Source organism: Prenolepis imparis, unplaced genomic scaffold, assembly GCF_030444845.1.
Source record: "Prenolepis imparis isolate NDT839.2.m4 unplaced genomic scaffold, iyPreImpa1.0 SCAF_11, whole genome shotgun sequence".
Classification (NCBI taxonomy): Eukaryota; Metazoa; Arthropoda; class Insecta; order Hymenoptera; family Formicidae; genus Prenolepis; species Prenolepis imparis.
Genome location: NW_028141169.1, coordinates 751,363 through 778,936, shown reverse-complemented (window position 1 = coordinate 778,936; position 27,574 = coordinate 751,363). Strand labels below are relative to the sequence as shown.

General features: G+C 35.1%; 1 protein-coding gene across 1 annotated transcript; it reads left to right on the top strand.

Moving 5' to 3' along the window:
- Positions 1–52: 52 nt before the first annotated feature.
- Positions 53–27,523, top strand: Smox (Smad on X). The gene is made up of 6 exons (XM_083049668.1): positions 53–624; positions 18,772–18,980; positions 19,619–19,830; positions 20,009–20,232; positions 20,554–20,867; positions 21,626–27,523. Exons 1-6 carry the CDS (start codon positions 422–424, stop codon positions 21,892–21,894), a joined length of 1,431 nt encoding a protein of 476 aa, XP_082905794.1. The 5' UTR covers positions 53–421; the 3' UTR covers positions 21,895–27,523.
- The last annotated feature ends 51 nt before the right edge of the window (positions 27,524–27,574 follow it).

The following is a 27,574-nucleotide window of genomic DNA, read 5'->3' as shown; positions in this document are numbered from 1 at the left end:
ACTTTTCTAGTTTCGCGGCCGAAGATTGCCGATCCTGGGCGAGCCGGCCCGAAGTGCGTGCCGAGAGCGCACTATGGCGGCCGTGACGAAATTTTCGCCGCTGCGTGAACAGAGATAGAGTGATCTCGTTCGTCGTGGGATACGGATACGCGGGGATCGCGAAGTCGCGATCGCGGATATTCGGCGCGGCCGCCAATCTCTCCAGCGAGAGATCGGCATCTCCGGGAACGTCACCGCGGGAGAAAGAAAGAGAGAGAGAGAGAGAGAGAGAGAGAGGAACCGTCTCGCGCGCGATATAACAATATATAATAATAATAATAATAATAATATAATCTAATATTCTCTCTCTCTCTCCGTATATACGCGCGTTCCGCGACAGAAGCGGCCCCGATGCGGGTCGCGCGCGCTCGTCTCAGGGCAAATGATGACTTCGATGTTGCCCAGCTTTAACCCGCCTATCGTCAAGCGGCTGCTGGGCTGGAAGAAGGCCGAAAGCGAGGACAAATGGAGCGAGAAGGCCGTTAAGAGTCTGGTGAAGAAGCTGAAGAAGTCGGCGGGCCTCGAGGAGCTCGAGAAAGCCATCACTACGCAAAGTTGCAACACCAAGTGCATCACTATACCAAGGTATGTGTACTCGTATAAATATACACACACACACACACACATCTGCGTGTAATAATACCCGGTATATATGTCTATCGGGGCGCGATAGCTTTGTACGATATAAAGAGAAAAGTCCGCGAAGGGTAAAATGTGAGAGAGAAAGAGAGAGGATGAGCGAGAGAAGAAAAGAAAGCGCGCGCGCGCGCGCGTACTCTTGGTGCCCATATGTGTGCATGTATAAGTATATGTATACATATGACGTTCCTCTTTCACCGTCGCAAGTGCAGAGACGGCACTTTTCCGTTCTTATTAGAGATCGTCGCGTCATTTCGCCTGTGCGTGCCGGGGTGATATATATTCATACGCGCGCGCGGGTCCCTATCGAGACGATAAGCGACAGGACAGGCTTCGCCTGTCTGTCACTCGTCACTCGTCACTCGCTCGCGAGAGACGTTACGTGACACTCGCGCGAGAGAGGGTACGGTGCGTTGCGCGTACTATTCCTTCCCTATGTATGTATCTATGTACGTGTCCCGGCATACAATGCGATAGATGCGCGAGAGACAACGTCACGTTTAGGCCGGTCGAGGTGCGATAACGTATAGGCAGAACACTAACGTAAACACCGCTGTCGCTGTTGCAAGCACGTGCAGAGAGTGCGAGACGCAAGAGTTAGAGTTCTCTTCATCGCGTGAGTGAATGGTACCGCAAGATACAGAGGAGGATGTGAATGATTCGGGAATGTTATTTTTTTTAGCCTACTCCGAGATTTCGAGATGAAAGCGATTTTTTTTTCTTAAATTTTACCATTCAGAAATGGAGCATATTTAATATTTATTTTAATATTTATATGCCTATTTAATATTTATTTACTTATCTAATATCTAATTTCTCTAATGTTGTATTTATCTATAAAATACATTCACACACACAATTAGCCCTCGTATATCCTCTATTTACATAGAAATTTGATAGTGATAATAATAATAATAATTATTATTATTATTATTATAATTTTTATTGTGCATACAGATAATAAAATAAATATATATATAGACAATATTTGACAATAGTGCATTTGCAACAATAGACGGAAGCTATGGTACCTGATAAAATAGGTACATAATATCTCAATAATAGCGATAATAATTTAATGACGTAATAGCAATAATAATTTAATGACAATTTAATACAATGATAATGCATATATTTTAATATATTAAAATATATTAAAGTATTTAATATATGTATCTATATATATTTTAATATTGTATTATATTTGAGATAACTTATAACATAGATCGAATTAAGAAATTGAAATTTTATCATTATATATGCATACATGCTTGCCATTGAGAATCTCTCGATAAGGATTGGTTCTATTGAATTCGATCAGGAATCGTTTCCGAGGACGACGATGACGCAAACGCGATCTCCTTAACTCGCATTCAAAGGAGCTCCAAACGCGTCCGCAGCTGCGTAGGCGGAAGAGCATTTATCAATCGCTCGCGAAATGTATAATCGCTCGTAGGAGAAGTGCGAAGTATAACGCCAAGTATGTTTTCTTTTCTCCTCGTTCTCCGAATGTTTTCGCGCGAAATTGGAATAATAATTCGCAGTAATCTTAATCTCTCTCTCCCTATACGTGTCGGTGCTGAATAATACTAAATAATACTTGGAATTCGGCGAATGTGCGCTCTTTCTATTTTTTTTCCGATTAATATTGTCCTTCGCCATGTATATTTCCGGTCGGAAAGCAATTAATTATATTATTAATCTTTTTAAAGTTTTTTTTAGATATTTTTTGCATCGAATGTACGAAATAATTGTTAATCTAATAATGTCTCTCTTCACTTATGTTAAATGTACTCCGATAATTCGTTCGTATTCGTATTTGCTCGATCTGGACCATCTGGCTTTTATATATGACACGGAATACACGCAAATGAGGGAAACTGTCTGCTATGAAAGTAAGCGAGCGGTATATTATATTGTTCGGAACGACGAAGCGTATAAACGCGATCGAGCTCTTCAACGCGCTTTTCCCAGTTCGTTTCACGTCACGGGATAAATAGTAATTAATTCGCGCAACAGCCGTTTTAATTCCGTCTTCCCGTCAGTGTCTGTTGCAGACGAACGTGTGTCTTTCGCGTAGCTCTTTCCGGAAGAAAAAAAAATTATTCGCGAAATACTGTCACTTTGTCGAATCAACGCAATTACTTCATTCGTGGAGAATCTTTTGTTTTATAATAAATATTATTATATATATAAATATTATAAATAATAAATTTATATCAAGTATAAAAATAATCTTTTTTAATATCAAAGAGAAAATATAAAAAGCTATTTGTATATATATAATCAATGAAAAGTTTCATAATTCTCAAGTTAATATTAATTTGAAACGCTTGGGAAAATAAAAATAAGTAAACTTTTTTTTACATCGTAGAGAGATGGTTTTTGATTAATTAAAGAGAGTTATGAAACTCTACTTATATATAAAACGGTGGACAGTCGCGGAATGAGAAAGATGGTTATCCAGGTGTAAAATGACCTGCAGCTTCTAACTGATCGTGGAGCGTGAAAAAAAAATGGAATCGTCACGAACTCAATTATCGAGATAAGAATCTTGATTAGTAGTCAACTTCGTTATTTTTCCACATTCGCGTGAAACAACGCGGAAAAAGACACGGAGTGATTATCACACTGTTAACGATCGAGATACTTGACCGTGATCTCTTATCTCTCGCGAGATGCATTTTTTTGCAAATTGCGTATCCTCTAATAACGCGATTAACATTTTTATTTCCTCTACATTTTTTTCTAATCGAGAATTATTATAATATAAATTATAATAAAAATATTATATAAAATATTATAAATTATATATTCCTTTTCTCTTATATCCACGTAAAGAAACCAAATTTTTAATCGAATAAACATAGGAGGAATTGTACACAGAGAGAATTTTCTCTTAGAATTTACCCTGAAAATTGTGGTAATCGTGGGAAAATATGTTATTTAAAGAATTTTATGAGAATTTCTCTGATAAATATTTTACAATAAAAATAATAATACCTATCACAATAAAATATAAAATATGTTTGATTAATTTTGCTATATAGTTTAGTAAAATTAATCAAACATTTTATATTTTATTGTGATAGATATTATTATTTTTATTGTGATAAATATTAATCAGAGAAATTCTCATAAAATTCGTTCCATATCATATTGTCCCACGATTACCATGATTTTCAGGGTAAATTCTAAGAAAAAATTCTCTCTGTTTGTACGCATTTCAAAACTCAATGTGGCTTATCGTTTATCTCTGCTGGATATATATTACGTATATTACAAAATGTGTGTCATAATATATATCATGCGGATACGAAGAGCGCAATAATGCGAAATTAATATTGTATCTCGCACAGTAGTAATTAATTGTTGCAATTATAATTTATATTATTACTGATTATACATGAAATATTCACCGTATATATCTTGAGATTTAACGTTATAAATGCGCGTAATTACGAAATATGAATAATTACGAGCTTATGTCATTATGATATATTGTCGCCATTTTATTGACGATCGTAAAATATAATTTAATTTCTATCAACGCGCGAACATCATCGATATATGAATCTCCGTTATTAAAGATATTAAACATTGATTACGCTTGAATAGTCCGATGTATATATTTTGCAACACGTATATCGCTTCGTCGCGATCTAATCAGGATTATTCGAGCCTGAAAGAGTATCTATGAATCGTAACGTAATCGTTATTACAAGAGCGCAAATATAACTATGGAATTCATTTCATTTATAACCGTCTCAAACATGTGATATCACGACGCGAGAGCAAACGTACGAGATAACTTAAATACCCCGAATAAAGAAAGAATGCAAAAAAATCAGGATGCTCTTCTCCTTAGATATTTCTAATCCTCGAATCAATACGAGAATTTTTTTTATTTTGAGCAAAAAGTTAGGATTATTATTTATTTTTCTTATAATTATATATTTATTATATTGTTATTATTATTATCATCATATATCTTATTATATATTTTTTTTATTTTTCTGATATCTATACCATCAGAACATCTTTTCCTAAATGAGTTTCGATCTATCTTGCGAATTTTAATTCATCGATACGTTCCTTATTCTTTGCTATATATTTCATCAATTGTCAAAGTTATAAGGAGGTTGCACATGCAATCCAAAGATTATGTAGGATGCTTTCCAGCAACGTACACAGATAAAATGCTGTGTTCGACTGTGCCTTCATTTTATCACTTTCTACTAACATTTTTACATTTAGTATCATTTTTTTCTACTGAGTGGAAATTCTAATAAACTTTAAAAAAAAATCTTAAGACTTGTAAAAAGTGATGTAAAGTGACTTCCTTGTACCCTTTGATAAAGTAAAAATGTTACATAGTCTATGATTGTGTTCCGTTGCTAGAAAGCACCGATAATATGGGCGATATGATTATCCATACAGGCTCGTTTCTCTTGAAGGATGTACATAGTATATATACATATACACACATACACTGAAGGAATTTTCTCTTAGAATTTACCCTGAAAATCATGGTAATCGTGGGACAATATGGTATGGAAAGAATTTTATGAGAATTTCTCTGATTAATATTTATCACAATAAAAATAATAATATCTGTCACAATAAAATATAAAACATGGTTGATTAATATTTTACTAAACGGCATAATAAAATTAATTAAACATATTTTATATTTTATCGTGACAGATATTATTTTTATTGTGATAAATATTAATGAGAGAAATTCTCATAAAATTCTTCCCTTACCATGTTGTCCCACGATTACCATGATTTTCAGGGTAAATTCTAACTAAGAAAAAATTCTCTCTCTCTGTGTGTGTGTGTGTGTATATATATTGGAATGATGTATCACATGGCGCCTCGCTCGCGCGCCGATGTTACGGTATATCTATACGGTCGAAGCCATTATACGGGAATCGATTGCGGCGTGCGTACCGCATGACAACTTTATTAATAGTAGCGGTAGTCCTGGCCTGCCTGGTGGCACGATGACGAGCCTCTCGTCGTCGTCGACCAAGGATATCCGGTAGCGGGAGAGGGAAAGCCTGGTGGTTGTCGTCGTCGTCGTCGTCGCGAGAAAGGTAGGATCTCTCCATCCTTCGGAGCCGGGCCGAGCGAGTCGAGCGGGGACGCGCGAGCTGAACGCGCGCGTTTCCGTCTTTTCGAGAATTTCGCGAGCTCAAGGATATAAGACGTAATCAAGAAAAATATATACGTGAGAAAGAAATCGCATACGAGGAGGATCTTGCGATAGAGAGCGACGACGATGACGTAGAGAGAAGATGTTACGCTCGATCGTAGATCGAAATGTGGAAGGGAAGGATTGACCGATTGTGAACTGTCAAATGAGGCGGAGTGATTTCGCGTTCGCAGCTGATTGACGCTCCACACGTGTGAGTTGAAGTTTATTCATCGTTATATGTATCCTCGAGAGTGCCGGAATTTTTTTCAAGTCGAACTCCTCTCTGTTAAACCTCTCGCAGTTCTGTTATCGCGAAGAGTTTGTATACAGAGAGAATTTTCTCTTAGAATTTATCCTGAAAATCATGATAATCGTTATGGTATGGAAAGAATTTTATCAGAATTTCTCTAATTAATATTCATCAAAATAAAAAATAATAATAGCTATCACAATAAAATATAAAATATGTTTGATTAATTTTACTATGCAGTTTAGTAAATTAATCAAACATATTTTATATTTTATTGTGATAGATATTATTTTTTATTGTGATGAATATTAATGAGAGAAATTCTCTTAAAATTCTTTCCATACCAGCATACCATATTGTCCCACGATTACCATGATTTTCAGGATAAATTCTAAAAGAGAAAATTCTCTCAGTGTAGATAAAGTTATCCGCGCGATTGGTATAGTTATTTTGTTATAATTATGTGTGTTTGTGCGTTTCTATCGATCGTGTTTTCTCTTATTATCGCTCTTTTTCTTTTGCACGGTGTAAAAAAATATATGTACATATATATACATGCAGCAGTGTATTTATTTCTTCTGAAAATTTTACGATTTTTTTTGACAATTCTAACTTTAATAAAATAAATAGTAAGTAATAATAATAGATGATGCATATGCAAAAGAAATGTCTATTATATAAATATATGTTTTGCCGAAACTGATTGTGAGATAGCTTCGGGGGACAGGATTTATAATCTAGGAGTCTAGGAAAAAACGACTAACCACAGTTATAGCTTATTTGAACTCTCGATGCAACTCTCGGAGACAACTCAGAACCGCTAAGCAATTTTCATTCTTTCGATCATTAACTCTAACAGCATATCGAGATATTCTTTTTTTATACATTCTCAATCTGTTAGTTACACATTGATAAATTTTTACTGACAAAATGAAATTACTCAAAAAAATTTTAAATACTTTTTCATCGGCGTCTTTTTACTTTGAGCGCCAATTAATTATCTTATTTCCAACTTGTTATATATACACATCTTTGTATTATTTATAATATTATTATTAAAATTTCGGCGTAGGAGAAACGATTGACGCCTATATGATCGCATTTGTATATTCAAGATAAAGAGGAATGGGAGATAAAAGGTCGTCGAAACACACCTAATCTATCCATGCGATTGATACGCAATTAAAGCGTATTTAATCCTTCTGTCAAATCATAATTTTCCACCTTTCTATCAATGTATGGGTTTTGTATCAGGAAACCTCCTGAAATTAACGAGAAAGAATGCTCGATGTCCATTAGCTGATCTAAAAAAATTGTCACAGTGTAAATCGAAAATATGCAATTGGGGTACCCGGATACCAACTTTGTATTTTCGACACATTGCGACAATTTTTTTATAAGCAGCTGTTGAGCATCGAGTATTCTTTCTCCTTATATTTTAGAAGATTTCTGAATACAAAAGCATTTTATTTCGAACGGAGAAAAGTTTCGATGCATCTTTTCTTTTAAAGTTGTTTTGAGTACCCGGGTACCCCAATTGCATATTTTCGATTTACACTGTGACAATTTCTTTAGATCAGCTAATGGGCATCGAGCATTCTTTCTCGTTAATTTCAGGAGGTTTCCTGATACAAAAACCCTTTGCATTTATTAGAAAAGTTCCGCTTTATTTTGATAAAATTTGAAGTTGCCTCGGGTACCCGAGTACCCGTTCATTGACAGAAGGGTTAAAGCGAGACGGCGAACATATTCGACAATAGGGTTCCACGGGGAAATGTGAAATTTCGCGCGCGATTGCATCGTATGTAGGTGTGTGTAGAAGCACGTTCTACTTTTCTAATCGGTCTCTCGTCTCGTGGCATGTCCGGCACATCGGGGCACGCGCGACACGTGCGAGCGGGGCGCGCGTGCAGATAATGCGCGAAGTGCGTCAGCACGTCCCACGGATTTCGTTATATTTGACTACCTGCACCTTGCAGCACAGCCTACACCAGCAGCACCAGGTATTCTTCTCCTAGAAACGCGTGCGCTGTATATCTCAGGCATCCTTGTTACACCTCGTTTCGTCTGCTCTCGCGGTTTTTACGCGCTCATCTCGTGTCGAGATAAGACGGAAAAAGGGGAAGGAGCTATTGAGTATATTTGCATATCTCGTTTCTAATCTGTCTTAATTTTTTTAAGAAAGATAAAAAATTTAGTAATAACACGCATAATTTGAAGATTTTCTATATAAAATTATACACTTGAGATTTTTCTCTTAGAATTTACCCTGAAAATCATGATAATCATAGGACAATATGCGGTGTGGAAAGAATTTTAAAAATATGTTTGATTAATTTTACCATACTTTTAGTAAAATTAATCAAACATATTTTATATTTTATTGTGATAGATGTTATTTTTTATTGTGATAAATATTAAGAGAAGTTCTCATAAATTTCAAGGTAAATTCTAAGAGAAAATTCTCTGTATATTTTTATTAAGCAACAAAAATTATGTGTTATATAAAAAGGATCCAAGATGGTTGTTTTTTAAACGAAATTTTCTTTATTCGATTAAAATAAAAATTAAGATGTACTAAAGATTTGTACGTAAAAGTATTAGATATGTAATATTTAAAAAATGTGCATTTCCGTATCGCTTTAACATCGTATATATATTTTATAAAAACTCCTTTCTGCATATGTCTTGCTCTCCGTTTTTTTTTCTCCTCTTGTCCGTATTGAGGAAAAAATTACGGAATTTTTGTATAATATATTTGATCAATTTCCCGAGTGTATGTGTGTCTATATGTCGGATGAGACATACATTACGTATCTGTTCGCTTTGCTTGCAAAATCAACAAATACGGCGGTGCGCCGCGAATGTTTCGAGGAAATTAAACTTTGTTCTACTTCCCGAATATGTTACATTATATGCTCGTAATATATTGTTCTAGTTAATAACGTGCGTTACATGTATATGCGAAACGATGCATACAAAGTTACCGTATTGTGTTCTCGTAGAGACACGACGACGTTAATTCAATACCCGTTAGAAGATAAATTAAGGTCTCTTCCCTCCTTCGTCTCATTTCCACACCACGTTATCCCTGAGATTACGTTTCCCGAATCGCAAGAATGAACGTTCGTGAGGTTGGCACCCCATTTTCAGATTGTAATCGATCGAGTTTTTAGCTTTCTCTCCGAGCAATTTCAAAGTTTCCCGATACGTTTCCGAAAAAAATATATATCTACACCGTTTATCGCATATCTCTATACCGGAGATGGACAGCCTCTATTCTGGAAAGTCGAAATGCAATTTTGCGGCGCAAAATTGCGCGAAAAAGCATTGACCGTAAAACAAGTTTGTATTTTCTTCTTCCCTCTTTTTTTTTTATAGCTCTCGTCTATTCTCGAGCACCGTCAGAGGTAAAATTCCGTCTTTCGAAGTATATTTTCATACCTCGGCATACTAGATACGGCGGTTTAATTCTCTCTCGCGTTGACATTGAACACGATTTTCACATTATCCGTATAAAACTTGGAATATCCGGTCGCTTCCATCCGGTGCTCGAACGAATCGAGAATATCGATCTACATCGTGTGTCAAAGATGAATGAGAGATTATATACGATGTGTGTATATGCATTCTTCAATCAATTGCAAACGTCATTTCGTCCAACAATAAAATTTAATTATAAAAGGGGCATTGAATTTTATTGAATTTTTTTTATTCGTTTCTTTTTATTTTTTATTTCGTTTACGATTCGACAGAAATTACTTCAATGTGCAACATTAACATATTAAAGTTCATTCACAATATTAAAATTTCAGCCAGTCATCTAACAACTCGCTCGACACAAAAAATTGAAAAAAAATATACATATATCATCGACGTTGTATTTCACGTATTCCATGTATACCAGGTGTCCCATTTTAAAGGACTCGCTCAAACATCTCATTGTCAGAAACACTGCGTTAAATCGAAAAATGTTTCCTACAAAAGTTGTAGGGTTTCGAGGGGGACATAACATAGTAATATTCATTTGACCTTGGGCGGCATCTCCAAGGTCAAGTAAAGGTGAGAATTTGAAGGTGAGAAGGTGAATTTTGAAGAAAATAAAAAAATGCTTCAGATAAAAGTTGTTCAAATTAATTAGTAGAAAAAGATGTTATAATAAAAAATATGGGTTTCCATTTAAAAAATTTATTCTCACCTTCACTTGACCTTTGAGACGCCGCCCAAGGTCATATTAATATTACTATGTTATGTCCCCCTCGAAATCCTACAACTTTTGTAGGAAACATTTTTTGATTTAACGCAGTGTTTCTGAGATATTTGAGTGGGTCCTTTAAAATGGGACACCCGGTATGTCGCCAAAAAAATCTCATATTGCGAAATTTAATTGGCCAATCGAGGCAGAAAAAAGTGCATCTTGATTTATCTCTCGGATATATATATACATATGTGTCAATGCTAAGCCTTTTTTTTTTTTCTCATTTGACGCAAAAAAGAGAGAAGTCAGCGAGAGACAAGGTAGAGGCTTTTCTTTGACCGTTCTCGCTTCTGTCGCAAAGTGAAATCTCGTAGAAATAAATTGAAACATCTCCCGCCTTCCCCCGCCCCCTCCTTCTCACTCCTTCCCCCTCATCCCAGACACACTTTGCAATTCGTAGTGAGCCGAGTTTCAATCGACGGCGGATTTATCCGGTTTGTCACCCAAGCGACTCTTCTTACTTATTGTTAGATTCGCGACTCTTACTCGCTCTTATGGCATATAATTCCGGCTTTTACGTCACGACGACGCAGAAGCGATTTACGCGGGCAATAAAGAACGGGATGCGCTATCGTGTATCCTTATGTCGCGTTTGTCACTTACGTTTTCTAGAAACAATTCGAAAATTAAAAAATTAAGAAAATTATTAATATATATTTCTTAACTACACAGAGAGAATTTTTTCTTAGAATTTACCCTGAAAATCATGGTAATTGTGGGACAATATGGTATGGAAAGAATTTTATGAGAGTTTCTCTCATTAATATTTATCACGATAAAAAATAATATCTATCACGATAAAATATAAAATATGTTTGATTAATTTTACTATATAATTTAGTTTATTTTACTATATAGTTAGCATAATTGTCGTACGATTACCATGATTTTCATGGTAAATTTTAAGAGAAAATTCTCTCTGTATATTTATTCTATTTCTTATTTCTTATTTATATTATTATTTATATTATTTGTTATATTAATAAACTATCTATTAATATAATATTTCTAATATTAATATTATTTTTCTTATTTATTATATTTAATTCTATCTTTAAATATATATGTATTTATAAGTGTATTTCTTTCCAATATTAAATATACATTTAGACATGAAAAAAATTAAATATATATCAATTTCTTTTAAAATATCTATTTGCAGAAAATAATTAAAGGAATTTTTTGTCATTTTTATTTATTACTTTTCAATGAGATTTAGGGAATCTAACAACACCTAGCTTAGCTGCTGGCACGCGAAACTCTGGTCGATTGACGCAAGACAATTGATGACGCGAATAATAATTCGCGGGGAGAATTAATGGCACCGATTTCGCCTAGAGTGTTTTGCTTGGTAAGAGGAGGAGAAGGGTGCGATTTGCGGAGGAGAGACAGAAATTACGTAAAGATCGTATTATGTGCACATAGTGCGAGTTTGTCGCGGTCGCGTACCCCGTAATAACGGTATATAAAACGCGCATACACGTACATACACGTATAATAGCATTAACGATTGTTTTAATGCATTATATACACGCGGTAAAAGTTTATTTCGCACTTCGTTTCGCGCACTATAGACTGATTATCGCAATTGTGGCCTCACGCTCATTCGATTTCAGTGAAAGGAATCGCGCGCACGGATGAATCCAACTGTCCGAGTATAATAAATAAAAGAATTCTAAAGTGGGAAATATTTCGCGAGAAAACGCGCGAAGAAATGTAATTTTAATTCTCACATAAATTATATATTATTTTTGACAGAACAATTTTGTACACGCTACGTTGGAACTTGTTCGCGAAATTGAGCAGATGATATTTTAAAGGTTTCATATAACATTTCGTAATATGATAAAAAAAAGTAAGAGGGGAAGAGGAAAATATATAAAAGGCGCGTGTAAAAATAAACTTTTATAGTTTGCGTATGTTATTAGACGAATATATATTATATATTTTTAAAAATAATACATGTTTAAAGAAATTTTATAATTTTTACAATTTTTAAAATTCTTCATTACATTGTGTTTAATTTAAATCGCTATATTTCTCTCTCTCTCTCTCTTTCTCTTTCTCTTTATGTATTTCGATTTCCTGAATAGGAAATAATCAATTCTATTACATATGTATGGCTTGAAGGTAAAAAGACAAACGCCCTATATCTCAACACACGACATTTCCTTCCTTCTACTCGCGTGCCATAGAACGTTATATTGCTTATTTCATGTATCCAAGGTTGCATCGTTATATAGTCGTTTATTAAACGTAACGTTGGCATGCGAAGAGCTAAAAAAAAAGCATGAACAAAATTAAAAGCGTTTTGCGTTACATCCCGATGCGCGAACCCTTTGTGAATATCAAAATAGAGCGAATGCGCCGAATTTCATCACGCATTGTCGACAAAGAACTTTTGGTTTAATTACATATCGTAACTATAAACGAATAACAATTAACAACGAATAACTCGCTGAGATCGAGAGGAAAGGGGGAGGATCTGATCTGTTTTGCGCGTTTTGCAATTTTTCGGTATATCTTTCGCATTCTCGATATATGTATATATTTTTTTTTTTACACATAAAATACGCGCACATGGCGAAAGATTACCGGGGAATTGAAAAGCAATACAAAAACGGTTTTTATTAACGACGAAAAATGTTTTTTTCCTCAAACGTTTTTCCGCTTGTAACTGTCCTCTCGTCCGACTGCTAAATGAAAGAAATACAGAGATACACGCACATAAAACTTTTTCATTAGTTTTCCCTCTCGCGATATATATATATATTTATTATTGACGCGCGTGTGCCGATACTTCATCATGTGCGAGAGAAGCTATCTTTTTTTCTGAACGAATGGAAACGGTGCGATTATATCGCATCCAGGATATCTCTTTAATAAAGACACATACGCGCGTGTCTTGGAATCCTGAAAGCGCGTGATGAAATTTTCGACTCATCAACCGATATGGAATGATTATTAGACTATTATCGGGTTGTTGGATTAATAATCTTTCTCTCTCTTTCTCTACTTCGATTGTTTTCTATATTTCATTCGATTTTATTCTTGCTACAGACACGATAAGACACGCTTTAATATATAGATGCTTAAATAATAAATCCTGATTGACGATACTTTATATAATATACATATATAATATATATATATATATATATATAGGTATTATATAATATAAAAATATTTTTTGTTTTTTGCTCTTATTTAAAATAAAGCAATATACGTATATGTAAATTTTTTATGCTTACTAATAATAGACGAGTCATGTTCAATACGGCATTTTATTTATATTTTTTTTAATTTGTTGACTCTAAACAAAGTGACTTATTTTTCGCGTGAATTGGCAAAAAGTAAAAATACCAATTAAATCACATGAATAATTAAATAGATTTAAATGTTTTGTTTCGTTACTTGATCGCATAGAATAGGTAAGATACGGTATTACTAAACGAATTGTGTAGAATTTAAATTTTGTCGGACATCTTTTCGGTGGGAAAATGCTCTCTTCACATGCATATAAGGTGAAGTAAAGAGTTCAAATAAAGACTATCGCACAGCCGGTAGCAGCAACGGACCGATAAGAGAGAACCGGAGGAAGAATAAGCTAGGTCTTGGAAGAAAAAAAGGCCGGATCGATAAGACAAGCCAACATAACGTAATCGGCCTCGATAAGTTATATCTCCTTGAGGTCGTAAAGCGGAAAAATAATGCATTTCGTTTTCAGTCAGTCGCAAAAACGAGAATACAATAAAGGCGCGAAAAGTATCTTTGCGTAAGCGACGTTAATTTTCGTACCTTTTTTTATTCTCGTGAAGCTCAATTCCGTTTTTCCGGCAAACTTTCCGAATCGAGTGGATAAAAATAAAAAAAATTATACACAGAGAATTTTCTCTTAGAATTTACAATGAAAAATCATGAGAATCGTGAGACAATATGGTATGGAAAGAATTTTATGAGAATTTCTCTGATTAATATTTATCACAATAAAAATAATATTTATCACAATAAAATATAAAATTTTTGATTAATTTTACTATGCAGTTTAGTAAAATTAATCAAACATGTTTTATATTTTATTGTGATAGATATTATTATTTTTTATTGCGATAAATATTAATCAGAGAAATTCTCATAAAATTCTTACCATGATTTTTAGGGTAAATTCTAAGAGAAAATTCTCTCTGTGTATAATACTCAAAATAAGAGGACCGTGTACTATAAAATTCCTCTTAACAAATATTCTAACAATAAGTGTTTCTAGAACATCCTCTAAAAAACTAAGAATATATTCTTTGTTAATAACAAACGGTTGTATATTTTTTTATGTGGACCACATTTTTTATTTGACGTTATATGATTGGTTATATCGTTGTAGCAACATGGTTATTATAGTGTTGTAATTTACAATGTTTGTCACTGAATGGTTTTAGTTTATTAGAAGAATAAATGAAGTGTTAATAAATGACTCGAAAAAAAGATTTGAACGACTTAAGAGAAGTGCTGTGCTTATTTTTTTGCTTGTGTGCTGTAAAATAATATATCGTTTTATTAATGTAAAAATAATTTAATCTCCATTTTTGTAAATTAAAAATATCTGACAATTTTTAGGATTCCTCTCTTTAAGAGGATTCTTTTGCCGCCTATTTTCGAACAGGGTATTCTAAAAATTTAATGGAAAATTCTTAAATGAGAATACAATTTAAAAAGCTTAAATAAAGACATTCAAATAGCTCTAATTTGTATATTGAAATAGGTAGGATTATTTTGGACGTCCCGGTTATATATTTGCATACGAAACTTATTTGCGACCTTTCGATCTCGTTATTTATGCGATATATACTTAGGTGAACTTTTTCCGTTTAAGATTTCTTTATTCATTTGAGATTCCGAAAGCGGGACAACGATAATCTTTGATATTCATTTTTTTTTGCGAAGAGATCTAGAGATCTAGCTTTTCGGAGAGCGACCTGATAATTGATTCTTCAAATTTTCGCAAAAATTTGCGGGAAAAATCGCTCCCCTCGCTTCGAATGTTTGCTTTGCGTGGAAACGATCAAGCACGGATGAAAGTATCTTGATATTTTTCCAGTTCGCGGGAATCGCTAAATCGATTTATCGCGTGTTTTTGGGGATAAAACGAGCTTATTCTCACATTTCTTATTTGAAGGAAATTCATCATCATGATTCCTATGCGATCGCATAATAATGTCTCTTGCTCCCTCCCGAGGGATACCAAAAATTTGACAAAGAAAAAAAGCTTCTCTTATATATATCGCCATACGTTAAATATTTTGATACTCGTGGAAGAAAATAAAAACATTAATATATAGAAATATATAAAAATATTGATACGCGTGTACATGGAAAAATATAAGAAAATAAATATCTATATATAGAAAAATATATAAATACTTCGAAAGCATGCAGAAGAGGGGGTTGGTCGGTAATGATTACATGATCGTTGCAAACTTGATAGCGAAGAGATCGCGATGTCGAACACGCTATCGCAATTATCGAATGAACAATTTAATACCAAGAATTCTGTTTTTATTCGTTAAGAGAAACCTCTCAACCTTTAGTCACCTTTATCGACGCCACTTCATCCCTATTATATATTGTTTCCCTTTTTGCCTCGCTTGATATATATCTTAAAGAATGAAATATATAATAACAGGGTGGAAAGTTTCTCTCTCTCTCTCTCTCTCTCTCTCTCTCTCTCTCTCTCTCTCTCTCTCTCTCTCTCTCTCTCTCTCTCTCTCTCTCTCTCTCTCTCTCTCTCTCTCTCTCTCTCTTTCTCTTTCTCTTTTCCGCAATATTTTCTCTATTCATAATTATAGAGTTTATTTTTAAACCGTCTTAAATTTTTTATTTGAAAAATGGAGGTTATATTATATATTATAAGACTATAGAAACTGTGTATGATGAGTCTTGTAAATATATATAATATATTTGTCTTTACTTTCCTGCAGTGTTTTCCCTATTCATAACTGAGTTTACTAGAGTTTATTTTTAAGTCGTCTTATACCTATATTTAAAAAGAAATGATAGGCATATTACACAAGGCTATAGAAACTGTATGATGAGTCTTGTAAATATACATAAAATCTACATTTTTCAGATAAACGATTTAGAGACAGAAATAAACTCTTCTAATTGCATTTATATATCAGCGACTATTATTTATCTTATCTTACGGACTATAATAAAAGCCCTCACGGAAGATATCTCTCTCGCATTTATAGTTCCACGATCTGTTACGATTAGATAGACAAGATATTGATAAAGAGACCACCATATAAATCTCGAACAAACGTTTCTAAATTATTATGTAACAAAATGCGGTGTCATGCAAGAACGCGATAATAATGTATGAGTGTAACGCGGAAAGAATGAGCAAGAAAGGGGAAGGGAGGGAGAGAAAAAGAAAGAGAGAGAGAGAGAGAGAGAGAGAGAGAGAGAGAGAGAGAGAGAGAGAGAGAGACGACACACACTATGTATAATAGAGAATAAGATGAGCTCAAGGTTATCGTGCATTATGCATCGACGGAAACGTTACACATTTAATCTTCGTATTTTCTCACTTTTAACGACCTTAAAGAACCGGATATATAGAACATGTTTCTTAATTTTTCTAATTATTTGAAGTATAAGTTTAACTTTTTTTCACACGGTATGCGAGAAATATACACCGGTGAGAAATTATTTACTCCGAAAAAGACAAATATTAGCGAAAATTTAGATTCGATTAGAGGCGAAACACTTGTTCACACATTTTTATTCTTGAACTGAAAATATTTACACGGAGATGTAATCTCTTTATCCGTTGAAATATTATCGATGTCTCGATAATTTCTAACATAATTTCTATCTTTGTTCTTTCAATAATCCAGATATTGGTAGAAAGAAAAAGAAACACGTCATTAGAGAGTTCGCGATCTCGGATCCGGAAGTAACAATTTTTGCGGCGCGTTCTAAACTTTTATTCCGTCGAGGTTCCATAATGAATCGCGAGTCACAATTATATATATACGCGGGCGTATATTACGCGACACGCAGCAATAATTCTCTCTTTTTTTCCGGGGAAAAGTCGCGTCGTCCCCTTAGTTGGCGGAATTTTCGCGAGCGCGAAACAGCGAGTATTTTGCAATTAAATACCGTTTATTCCGCACGGTGGTGCGAAAGAATACCGGCGATTATCCGCTCCGCAAATCACGGTCTTTGCGTTCTTCTCGCGTAGCTTGTCATTAATTTTATATGGCTTAAAGGATCTCGCAATCTCCCTCTCCGATTCCTTTTGTATCGCATAATATATTTTATTTCTCACCTCTCCAATAAGTTATCTTTTTTTTTACGCTCGAATGTTGCATCTTAAACTAGATGAAAATATATCAATGTCCTATCACTGAGAGAATTTTCTCTTAGAATTTATCCTGAAAATCATGGTAATCGTGGGACAATATATGGTATGGAAAGAATTTTATGAGAATTTCTCTCAATATTTATCACAATAAAAATAATAATATCTATCACAATAGAATATAAAACATGTTTGATTAGTTTTACTAAACTGCATAGTTGTAATAGATATTATTTTTATTGTGATAAATATTAATTAGAGAAATTCTCATAAAATTCTTTCCATATACCATATTGTCCTCCGATTATCATGATTTTCAGGATAAATTCTAAGAGAAAATTCTCTCTGTGTATTATAAATTTTATTTTTATTATATATTTTTTATATTATTGTTTTTAAATAAGCAAGAATATTTCTTTCAACTTTTATAGATTAATTTGTCCAATTTTTTAAAAATCGTTTACAGATGCTCGAAGTAGGATGTATGTCCTTGTCTGAACGTACGACATTTCCTTTCTTGTCACACGAATTACAGAATGGCACATTGATTATTGTGTGGTTGTAAAGCATTGATGTATTCGACGTACACACATCACAGAATCGACTCGTATACCCGTCCGGATAATATTGACAAGCTGAATAGACTATTATAGTCGGCTGTATGACTGTGTAACGTCGTCGTCTGTTTTGTCCGCGCGTCTTTTACACCACAGCGAAATACGTAATCTCGCGAAATTTCTCGGCCCTAAAGGCTTTACGAAGCGAATTCCAGCTGGATTCTTTTTCTTTTCCCCGGAGACTTCCGGTGTAGGATGCGGTTGCTGCACATGATGCAGAGAAAGAGAGTTGGATTTAACACGAACACTCAGAGTTTGTTATCTCTCGTTATATATTCATCATCAGATTCCGACTCGTCAAATTAATTTGTGCACAAGCTTGAAAAGAAATTGTATTATTTAATAAATTAAAATATTAATTTTTGTTAAAAATCTTAAAAGTAATGCATGCCTTCATCTTTGCAGGCCTAGCCCAGGCGGTGTCGGAGACAACGGCGTTCAAGGTGTTCGCGGCAAGGGTCTCCCGCACGTGATTTACTGCCGACTCTGGCGTTGGCCGGACCTGCAGTCGCACCACGAGCTGAGGGCGATTGAGCACTGCGAGTACGCCTTCACCCAGAAACGCGACGAGGTCTGCGTGAACCCTTACCATTATCAACGAATACAAACGCCAGGTATGTAAAGACAGCTAGATACATATATACACATCTTATATGGGTGCTTTTCAGCAACATAACACAGTGTATGACCCATTGTTTTATGTCACTCCATGGATACCATCATTTGGTATCATTTTTTTACGGCGTGGTATTCCAGTAGAAGGTCCAGTAGAAGGTGAACTTTTAAAAAAATTTTTTTAATAATCTTAAAATTATGTAAAGTGACAACCCTATCCTCTTGGAAATAAAAAAGCAAAGCAGCGTTTCAATTACAAGTCGACACTATGCAATACTGTGTTGTACAGTGTATCACTGTGTTCTGTTGCTCGGAAAACACTTTATGTATCATGGAAAAATATCGTTCTATCTTACTCTTACACCATTTACTCTTTATTACGTTCAATAAATTCTTTTTCTCGCGCGCGAGCAACAATGTTGTTAATATTTATAGCGAATGTGAAATTTATATACCGACTTGTCTCTTTGTGAGAGAAAAGCGGTGATACATTACTCAGTTTGCCGTTCTCTCTCTTTCTCTCACCATTTCCGTTCCTCTTTCCCTATAAAGGGCCGTTAATCGGTCGTTACAATCGTAAGCATAGCGAGGCTTGGTGGAATCGCGTGACCTAATCGCGGCGCACGAAACTTTGCAGTTTTGCCGGCCATTCTCGTGCCGCGGCACAATCTAACCAGCGACGAGAACACCACCGTCCTCTACAACACCTCCCTCGAGGAGCTCAGCGTCAGCGTGCCGGAGAACACGAGCTTCCACGCGACCCTAAATCACCAGCATAATCAGCAGCAGAGCATACCGCAGTCCCCGCAACAGCAGCAGCAACCAAATAATCCGTACCAAGGAATGCAGGTCAGTAGCTGGACCGGACTTGTTTTTATCACAATAATAGAATTTTACGATCTAAAACACGGACGGTATGAATGACGGATAAGTTCAAGTAGATTAGAAGCGAGACGTCGCGCGTTCCGACTGATCTCGAACTATAAATTCTGATCAACGACACGTCGGCCGATTATTTATGTTTCAGAGTATGCAGGCGACGAGTCCGGCGAGTGTCGGAAGCCTGGGAAGCGTGCAGGGTTCGCCCCATCCCGCCCCAGGATCCATGGATCCGCCGGCAGATACGCCACCGCCTGGCTACATCAGCGAAGACGGTGACAATATGGACCACAACGATAACATGTCTCTGTCACGCCTGTCGCCGAGTCCCGTGGACACGCAGCCGGTTATGTATTGCGAGCCCGCGTTCTGGTGAGGATGATTAATGAACAACAACATTGCGTATCGCGCACCTTCAGACACCATCATGAGACACGGAAGACACGGAGGACACGGCGAAAGACTAAACACTACTCTCGCATATTTTATACGCGGGATAAAATTAATGATATAAATGAACAGAGAGAGAGATATCAGATAATTGCGGATAAGATCGATTATTAATGTAAGAGAATATCAAGGAACGCATAAATTAAATCGCGATGAATTAATTTTTTCATTTTTATTATCTTCTTCATCACGCCACGTAATGCCGCTCGCTTAATACGTACTTCCGTTTTGCCATTCCGCCAGGTGTTCAATTAGCTACTACGAGCTGAACACGAGAGTGGGCGAAACGTTTCACGCGTCGCAGCCGAGTATAACGGTGGACGGCTTCACCGACCCGAGCAACTCGGAGCGTTTCTGCCTCGGCTTGCTGTCCAACGTGAACCGGAACACGGTGGTCGAGCAGACCAGGCGACATATCGGCAAAGGCGTCAGGCTCTACTACATCGGCGGCGAGGTCTTCGCCGAATGTTTATCCGACTCGAGTATCTTTGTACAGAGCCCTAATTGCAATCAACGTTACGGCTGGCACCCGGCCACCGTTTGCAAAATACCGCCAGGTAAGTGAACAAGTTTTACTTTCGATTTGTGTGTTGTTTCTTTTTATATATATTCTTTCTGAGATGGACACGTTTTCCTCTTTATTTTCTTTATTGTTGAAGGTAATCTTTGATAATTAGGGTAATGACACCAATAGTCGGAGAAATTACTTGAGACTTGGACGACATTTAATCAATTTCTATACTAATTATTCAGTTATTTGAGTTTTCGAAAGTTATTTCATTATATTCTTTGATCTTCAACAATTTTTTGAATAATTGTTAATAAAATGCTTATTTATCAAATTAAAACGCAATTAAATTTTTTATAATTGCACATCATTTACTAATATTCGGCCGGTTTGAGCAATTGTCGAGTGTATTAAAAAGAATTAAATAAAATTAAAACAAAGTTAAAATTAATTTACATTTTAACATTCAAAAAATTAGTATAACATATCTGTATGTCGATATGTGTACGCGAGTGTTCTTTTACGTTGGATTTGTTTGAGCGTTATCGTATTCTACTACATTAGGATGATTGAAGATTAATGAATCATATTTTAATTCCTACATTTCTTTTCATCATTCTCCGGGTGTGTATTATTTCGATCCCTCTTGGATCGAAATTTAAAATGTAATACGTATACCCTGCTGTTCCAAACGAAAAATAATAACTGTATAAAGCAATCACTACTCGAATTATATCTTTATTCGTTCGTTTATCAGATCTTGTTGTCAGAGCAGCGTTAAAATTGATTTTGTCTATTGGCTCCCAGGATGTAATTTGAAGATCTTCAACAATCAGGAATTCGCGGCATTGCTATCGCAGTCGGTGTCGCAGGGCTTTGAGGCAGTGTACCAGCTGACGCGTATGTGCACGATCCGGATGAGTTTCGTGAAGGGCTGGGGCGCGGAATATCGCCGGCAGACGGTCACCTCGACCCCTTGTTGGATCGAGCTGCATTTAAACGGGCCGCTCCAGTGGCTCGACAGGGTACTCACGCAGATGGGCTCGCCTCGTTTACCCTGTTCCTCGATGTCCTAAGTCTTTTGCATCCTCCTCGTACGTTTTGGATGGAAGAACACGTGAGAATATATCTTTTGTGCGCTGTCGTCGTCGTCGTCGTCGTCGTCGCCGTCGTCCTCGTCGATCGGCTTGTCTCTTATCGTCGTGTACAATACGTGTGAAAATTTAACTTGTTCAGATTTTCTCGAACGAGCACTGCACAAGTGAGACGCATACGAAGAGAAGAAAAAAAAAGGCATACGAAGAACTGCTAGCAGTTAGCAGCAGCAGTTGGGGGGGAAAAGAAACAATTCGGACACAACGGATATATCAAGTTTTCCGCGTCGTAGCAGTGGCTTTCTCTCAAATGTCGTGCAATTGAGCAACAACGGGGACGACCACGGCGTAAACGCGCGAGCAAAAGAGTGCGATGATTGAAAAGCGACGATTCGCTTGCGCGCGACAGTATAAATATCATAGTAAATATAATAAAGCTTGTGTTTTACCACACACATACACGTACACAGACGCGCGCACACACATACATACAGACATACACACATATACACACGATTCGTTGTGATCGAGAAGAGAGGAAATACGGAGACGCGCGGAGGACGCGAAGAGACGAGGACCTTTGCCTCGACTCATTTATATCGCGCGCATCGTGCACCGCAATTGGCGTACAAGATATATCCAGGGTGATCATAATCCGAGTTTAGTCGATTCGTGTATAAGTAATAAAAAAAAAAACGAGAGTGATATTTATATAAATATATGTATATATGTACCGCGCGCTAATACAGAGCTCAGTCTTTTACATATTTTTATTGCTTATTAAAGCAGACACAACTATTACAATCGTTGTATTACAGTATACGCCAGATCTTTACGAGATACATATAATATACATTAATATATTATGTATGTGCGTGTGTATGTATGTGTGTGTGTGTTAAAATTTCACTAGCTCGCGCTATGGAGTCTATTTGAATATTTTATAATATATCCACATACCCAAGTGTACACCCAAGGACATACACATACATAACACACACACACACACACACACATGTATATATATATATCATTTCACGATATTTGTTATGGAAGATCACGATAGCATATTTAAGGTAAGAATATTTAAAATTTGTTGCGTTATCGCATAAGATTTTCCAGTCGCAACGTAACATTATCTGTGTCTATAAAATTGACATATATATCATAATGATATATATATATATTTTTCTAGTGAATTATAAAAATTGCATTCTATATGACTCACTCTCGAATTGTACATTTAATGCGATTGCTTATGAAATTTTAGCACAGTGATTTTACCCGATTGTTATGTATGTTTCCTTTAATGACAAGCGTAAACGTTTTTTTAAAAAAATGCAAGATTTATGCGCATGAAGAAACTTTTAATATATATTATTTAATATATTATTTATGTTGTATTTTTTTATATATATATATATACTCTCTTTTACATCTCTTTGGATCCGAAAAATAAATTTTGCTTCGTTTAACGATGAAGGTAACTGCGTACCTAAATTGTTGCGAGTACAGTAGGACCTCTCTAAATTGGCCATCCGTAACTTTGCTATTCATAGTATTAATTTCTCCTGTACTCTTTCCACATGTACTTTCATCAACGCTAATGTTGTGCCATCTTCATGTTATATTACAACAAGCAGATCATGTAGCTGCATTTAATCGCATGTTTGAGATACAAACAATTGGGCAGTTTTACTCGTGGTAAGAGTACTTTATAATTTTTTTTTCCCATAAATTTTCTCTCATTCAGCCTCAGGCTACCCAAGTTATGGGGGTCCTACTCTGTACCTAAATGTCTTCTTATTCTTTTTATCGCTTCCGACAAAGTGAAATATTTGAAACGTCACGTAAGACACTGATCCTTACATCGGTCTTACTTGCGGACAAAAATCTGCCATTCATGTACTTGCTTTAAATATTGTTATATTGAAAGATTTATAATCCTTGTATTATAGTTACCAATAGAACCTGCCATAAATCACCATCCTCACACACATATACACATACACACACATACATCTCGCCTTTTAAGGTATAAATATTCTATAAAGTCATAAAAGTTCGAGTTTTTAAATCTTTTACGTCTGCTGTCTTTCCGTATTCCTATCGATGGATTATATCCCAATAACATCAATTCCCAGTGTTTCAAGAAATTAAGTCTCAGGAAGAAAAGAAGGAAAATTCATGAAAGGAATTGACGACACCCTACTAAGCCGGCTAAACTCAACTTACGAAATTCCGTGTCACTCTGTCAAGAAATTTTGGAGATGCTTTTAAAGATACGAAGCCTATCGAAGATACTGGAATGTGGAATAGCGAATTATTATTCCGAAACTGAGTGGAACAAAAAACAAAAGGCTAGGATAATAATAATAATACGTAATAATTTTTAAGTGATATCGACCACTAAAAAATTGACACTTTAATATTGACGTACATCTAGTGAAATTAATGCGTTATTGTGGCACAGAAATATCTTATGCGAAACACGCTTGAGTTTTCTTATCGGCTATTAATCGATCGTAATCTTCAATAAGAAATATATAAAGCGCATAGCGATAAATCCTTAAATTGTCACGAGTTGAAAAAAAAATATCGTTTAAACGAGCAATTCAAAGAAAGATTCCTGTTCATTGGCAGCGTCGTTTACGTTTACTGCCGCGTTTCTTTTACACATATCACATTTATTGCGATGATATTTACTATAGTATAATAATTCAAGTATCTCTACTCGCACTACTTTATTTTAACTTAAAGATCGAAAGCGTTAGTTAAATGGAGCAATAATTTTTTTTTAATAGAATAAAATTACAACTGATTATTTTAATTAATTATTACTCTTCATTTAACAGTTTAATCTGCAAAATAAAATTTACAAAGTGATATTACATTAATTTTGTCGCGTTATATAGCTTCCCATTTAAACTCTCAGTTTTAGCGCAGTAAATATTAGCCTGAGATCTTTTTTAATGCGAATGTCATTTTACATGTAAGAAACGATTTTTTTAGTCAAAAAAATGTGCGACGACGTGAATTCTGCAATCTGTCGCGAATTACTTTAACATTGTTTGCGAGTCATCGTTTTATGTGAATAATGATCAATACGAATATGTGTTGATGATTTTAGATATATTGCTAAAGTGACGACGACGATGCGTAAATTTTTCGACCCGTCGATCAAATCTTTCGGCGCGAGTGAAGAAACGAAATAAATGTTAAAGAATAAATTGTATTACGTTACCTATTTTGGCGCCAGGACTGGACGTAATATTTTAAACAAATGTATGATATTTCGAATGCAAATAACGCAAGTAGCTCTATCGTGTTAAATATCAGATTATGTGAGATACTTATATGTGCTGAGCAACAAGATCACGCGTACTTTTGAATGTATTGGAAACACAAGATATCAAATATAACAAAGCAATTTCTATCTAAAATTATTCATGCCGTTTGCAAATATTTAAGAGAGCTGTCCAGTCCTGTGTTCCAGTAAGAATTTATATATACGAGCGGAGGAGGCGATATTATGACTTGTAGTGAGATAGAAGAAAAGAATTGAAGGAAAAAAGCACATACAGAATAAGTGAGAGAGAGAAAATGAAAGAGAGATAAGAAAACAATTATCCAGATTGTACCGACACTTTGTAGTTTAATTCGTTAGATAAGCGTGCTGAGCTTTCACAGAACATCTTTCGATATTGCGAAAATCACATTTTATTACAAATGATTATTAAAAAATAGAGTAAAGTTTATTTTCTTACAATTTATTGTCGCGTATGATCGATTTTAAATATTCCGCTTATAAATATTTGCCCGTTCGTAGAGTTTACAATTCTCTTTTATAATTCCAGATAATTTTAGAATTTTAGAACCTTAAGATAAATCAATTTGTATTGGCTCACATATTTTATAATACAAAAAAAAACTTTTGTAAAAATCTTCACATTTTTGGAAAAAAACAAGAAAAAACAAAGTATTGATAGGCGAATATTTATGAGCTAGTCTATCTTTTTATACGAGAAAGTGGCACATCTGTGAAAGCACACTACATATATCTCAATCGTTGAGCAGCTCGAATCACACAATTGACGCCTGATATAGAAAATTGTTTGTTTTCTCATTCTCGCGAAAAATAATTAACACTTTAAATTGATACACGTCTCCTTGCTCGCGTTATCATTCAATCAACGAGCCTAGCCGGCTTCGACTTTGTGGCATACATATATAAAGAACACTATGGAATTGATGTCACGTTTGTAACTGTCAAAAGCTAATTTGACAGATATCTCCTCGCACACATAGACTGCCATTAGAATATTGTTAAGAGAAATAATTACAGATATAGAGAGGAAAGCCGAGAAAGAGACTCGCCACTCCTTTTCCCCCTCGACTCTGCTGTTCTATTCGATATTATTCGACGGGAACACGGTTCCCTAAAGCTAAAGCGAAGCCATATCATTCGATATTATCGCATTGTAATCCCATAATTTGTAATATCGCAATCAATGTACTCAGGGGGATGACTCGGAGCGTTTTATCCGGTCACTTTTCATCTACGAAAATTTTCTTTCTTCATACTTCTGATACCCGAAAAGTGGCTCGCGGTAAAGGTTGAATACACCCTGTGTATATTATGACATATCAATTATTCTCGCGCAATATTACAAATGTCAAGCGATCATTGTGCAATGATATTGTTCGGTTTTGTTGTATGGGGACCGTTTAAGAGAAAGAGAGAGAGAGACAACTGTGATAGAGAGCCGCGCCCAGCTTCGAGGAGCACGTTTATACGCAAACTTGCATTTTTTATTTTCATCTTGATCCGACGATTTGATATGATGATAAACAGATACAACATAAGCATATTATCTCAGAGAAATTTTTATTTGGAGATGTATCTTTCAATTAGTCTTCTCTCAAGATTGGGGTCATTTGTTGCCAAAGGTGTCTCGTTTAAATAAAAAAAAACTCCCCTTGTAAAACCACTTCTGTTTGCGGTAGATAACGAACGGAGTATTGGTATATAATCGAATTTTTCTCAAATTTTCGAATTCCTAGTCCTTTTCCCAAAAATGGTGCCGCATGGCAAATATAAAGAAATTTTAAAAAATTTCTTCGCGGATCCCTAATTCTTCTTTTTTTCATTCTTTTATGTATCTTTAACAGGATCAATTATTCGAAAATATATATTTATATTGTTCTATCTAACAATAAATGAAATTTCGAATCGAGCGGCCCGACGATCGCGGGTTTTTAATTCTATAAACATATACATATATATATATAAAAATTACTTATATATTTCTTGTGTGTATGAGCAGTCACGTCCGTGTCGTAAAAATGAAACAGGCGAAAAATGGACAACTTTATTTAATAAAGATGCAAAAAGAAATCACTAGAGCGCATCTAACAAAATTCGATTTTTGATTCACATATATTTTCATTTTTTTTGTTTGTTTTTACGGCATGGACGTGGCTTTTTATGAAAATACGAAAACGAAAGAGCACAAAAGGAGAGAATGAACAAGAGAGTTATAGAGAAGTGGAATATCGAGCCTGAGACTGTATAATAATTATAAATAAATGTACACGTTAAGAGACTTAAGAGAGGAAGAAAAAGAGAGATATGTCCCAATGATTTTTTTTATAATATTAT

What these genes read in the sequence shown, in the direction of transcription:
- Smox (XM_083049668.1), top strand. Translation starts at nt 422, where the DNA reads ATGATGACTTCGATGTTGCCCAGCTTTAACCCGCCTATCGTCAAGCGG. An exon ending in TATTGCGAGCCCGCGTTCTG is followed by an intron (nt 20,233 to 20,553) that starts GTGAGGATGATT and finishes CCATTCCGCCAG; the next exon opens with GTGTTCAATTAGCTACTACG. An exon ending in CGTTTGCAAAATACCGCCAG is followed by an intron (nt 20,868 to 21,625) that starts GTAAGTGAACAA and finishes ATTGGCTCCCAG; the next exon opens with GATGTAATTTGAAGATCTTC.